At 34.8% G+C, this 2,761-nt stretch overlaps 1 protein-coding gene across 1 annotated transcript in view; it reads left to right on the top strand.

The window, feature by feature from the left end:
• Positions 1-2,761, top strand: part of ZNF367 (zinc finger protein 367) — a 27,767-nt gene extending 25,006 nt beyond the window's left edge. Inside the window, exon 5 of the mRNA XM_003782994.2 lies at positions 251-2,761. Coding sequence (XP_003783042.1) covers positions 251-473 — 223 coding nt within the window. The 3' untranslated portion in view covers positions 474-2,761. The remainder of the gene's footprint in view (positions 1-250) is intronic.

The following is a 2,761-nucleotide window of genomic DNA, read 5'->3' on the forward strand; positions in this document are numbered from 1 at the left end:
CAGGGTCGCAGCTCGCCTCAGGAAGGTTGAAGTGCACTCTTCAATCTTCTCTCTTGTCTCTGCTCCAAACCATCAGCTAATTTGCTAAGGTTCTGTCCTTTCAGCCTCCTTCTGGACGGGAGCTTCTGTAAAAAGCTGGCTGCAGTTCGCCATCTTGGCTCCACCCTCGATACAGAACTTTTTTAAAGAAAAGTGAACATTTGGGAATTTGATGTCTACCACATAACTAATGAGTGTGCATTTCATATAGGTATTGGGAAATGAGAGAACAGCGCACCCCCACCTTGAAAGGCAAGCTCGTCCAGAAGGCGGATCAGGAGCAGCAAGACCCCCTGGAATACCTTCAGTCTGACGGGGAGGATGATGAGAAGAGCGGGGCCCAGCGCCGCCTGCAGGAACAGCGGGAGCGCCTGCATGGAGCCCTTGCTCTCATAGAGCTCGCCAACCTGACAGGGGCGCCGCTCCGACAGTAGCTTGGACACTGACTCTTCCACTGTACAAAAGTACTGCCCAGCATACTTAAAAAGTAGATCCTTGGGCATAAGCTAAGCACCTTACTTGCTTATAATAGCTGCTATTCTGTAGAAATTTATGAAGAATGTTATTGCCCCAGAATATGGGGTGAGAGAGAAATGCACTTTTTTATATGGAAATGGATTGATGTAAAGTTTTAAATATTTTGTAAATATGGATTACATAGTACAGGGTAGAAAACTATGTATTGTGGGAAGCTAGATTTTGCAAGTTTAATGCATTCATTGGAAGCAGTTCTCACAGGAAGCACTTTCTGAATAAGACACTTGTGTGAAAAACAGAATGGTACAAATAGCCAAAGAAGGTGAAGTAGGTTATTTATAAGATCATTTTTAACAATGTATATTAGTATGTTTAACAATACTGTAAACACTGAAGCAAGCAAGATACAGTATCTGTAAAATAGTGTGCCCACTAAGGTTGGAGAAATGGGAAGCTGACTATTTTGGAAGATATTCTAAGTTATGGATTTGGTAAAAATAGGTATTTCAGGATCTTGGTAAGATGCACAATAATTCAGAATTTTCAAAATTGGAGTAAAATCAGTCTTATTCTATCTTTCTGGGGCTTTACAACTCACTATAATGTTTAAGTTTGAAAAGCACTTGTCATCCCTAGCATGTACACTTGGGATCTTTTGCACATTTCATATTTCTCATTTGCTGAAATTGAGTGATTAATCTTGCAAAGTCTAGGTAACATGGTAATTGGTGATTTTTTTTTTAATATATTATGGGCCCTGTAATGAGATTTGGCACTTGGATTTTTATTAATAAAAGGGACATCTACAGGGTTGTTTTGTAGTGAAATGTTTTAGATCTTCTGTTAGCAAACACTAAATTTTAATTGTACTGCTTACTTAGAATTATTAGCAAATGGAAGCCTCCATATTTATATTTTCAGTGCATAAAGCCACCTTCTTGCTTTACTTCAGAATAACATGCCAAGCTGTTTTGTGTTCACTAAATTTAACTATCAATTAAACACTGCAGAAAATATTAGCTAGTCAAATAAGTAGGATTCTGAAATAGTTTTTAACTGCAAGTGTGTGAACTTGTGTGGTGGTTTTAACCATTTTTCCAGATAGATGAAGTTATTAGACACCACTTATGTACTGAAGCATGAACATGAAAATCAAGAGCTGAGCAGACCACCTCCTTTATGTAGGCAAAACCTTCTATTGGTTTGGCTTGTGTTATAAGCAGAACTAAATGACATGCATAGCATGGTAATTTATAGATTGCTTAATTGGAGTAAAACTCAGACTACTGGAGGGAAATATGGACTCTTCATACTTTTGAATTGAAGTGCTATCATACAGATGTAGTTTAAACATTGTCTAGAATGTAGGCTTCTTTATCCAAAAATCTTAATGTGTTGCAGTACACAGATAGTATGAAATACATAGCCATGGGGAAGGGGAGATAGGTAAATGTCTTAAAGAGGAACAAAAATATGAGAGAAGATACAATAATTACAAATAATGTGTATGATGAGGACATACTTTAAAAATGTAATTCCTCTGTACAATAAATTACAAATCTTTCAGGATTTTTTTAAATAAGAGAATTTATATTTGTAATGGTCTAAGAATTTTGTTTGTAATCTGGTATATAGAATTTTAACTTGGAGCACTTATAAGCCCGGTAAGAGAGACTATATAGCATCTGAATTTTCTTGGTTTAGGTTTCAACATTTCCTTTAGAATCTTTCCTCTTAAATGCAATTTAAATGATCTAAAAGCCAACACTCATCAGTCTTGCGAAATTTAAAATTGGATAAACTCAAGAAGGAAGGACAGTCAGAATTTTTAAAATACAAATATTTGCCAAGTTAGAGATGATAAAATTTAAGGCCTTAAAACAGTAAGGGTTTGTTTTTGTTTGTTTCTCCAGTCAGCTTTTGTAAACTCTAATAGTTATATTCACAAACATTTTTTATTTGTATAATTGGAACAGTTTAAGAAATTATTACAACTATTTACTATAGAAGCATTTAAAATGTTCTTTTTGATATAAGCTATATACTTGGACAAAATACATTGTTATCTAAAATTCGAGGTGTGTTAAGACTGCTTTTTGTTTTAAAAAATGTGGTTTACATTCAAATTTTTGAAGTGTTTTATGCTTCATATGGCTAAGTTGTAGTTTGGCAAAGTTAACAGCATAAGAATAAACATGCTGTAATTTTAAAAGATGCTTTGAATAAAAATTTATTTTAATTTAAA

Source organism: Otolemur garnettii, unplaced genomic scaffold (assembly GCF_000181295.1).
Source record: "Otolemur garnettii isolate 467f Iridium unplaced genomic scaffold, OtoGar3 scaffold00006, whole genome shotgun sequence".
NCBI lineage: Eukaryota > Metazoa > Chordata > Mammalia > Primates > Galagidae > Otolemur > Otolemur garnettii.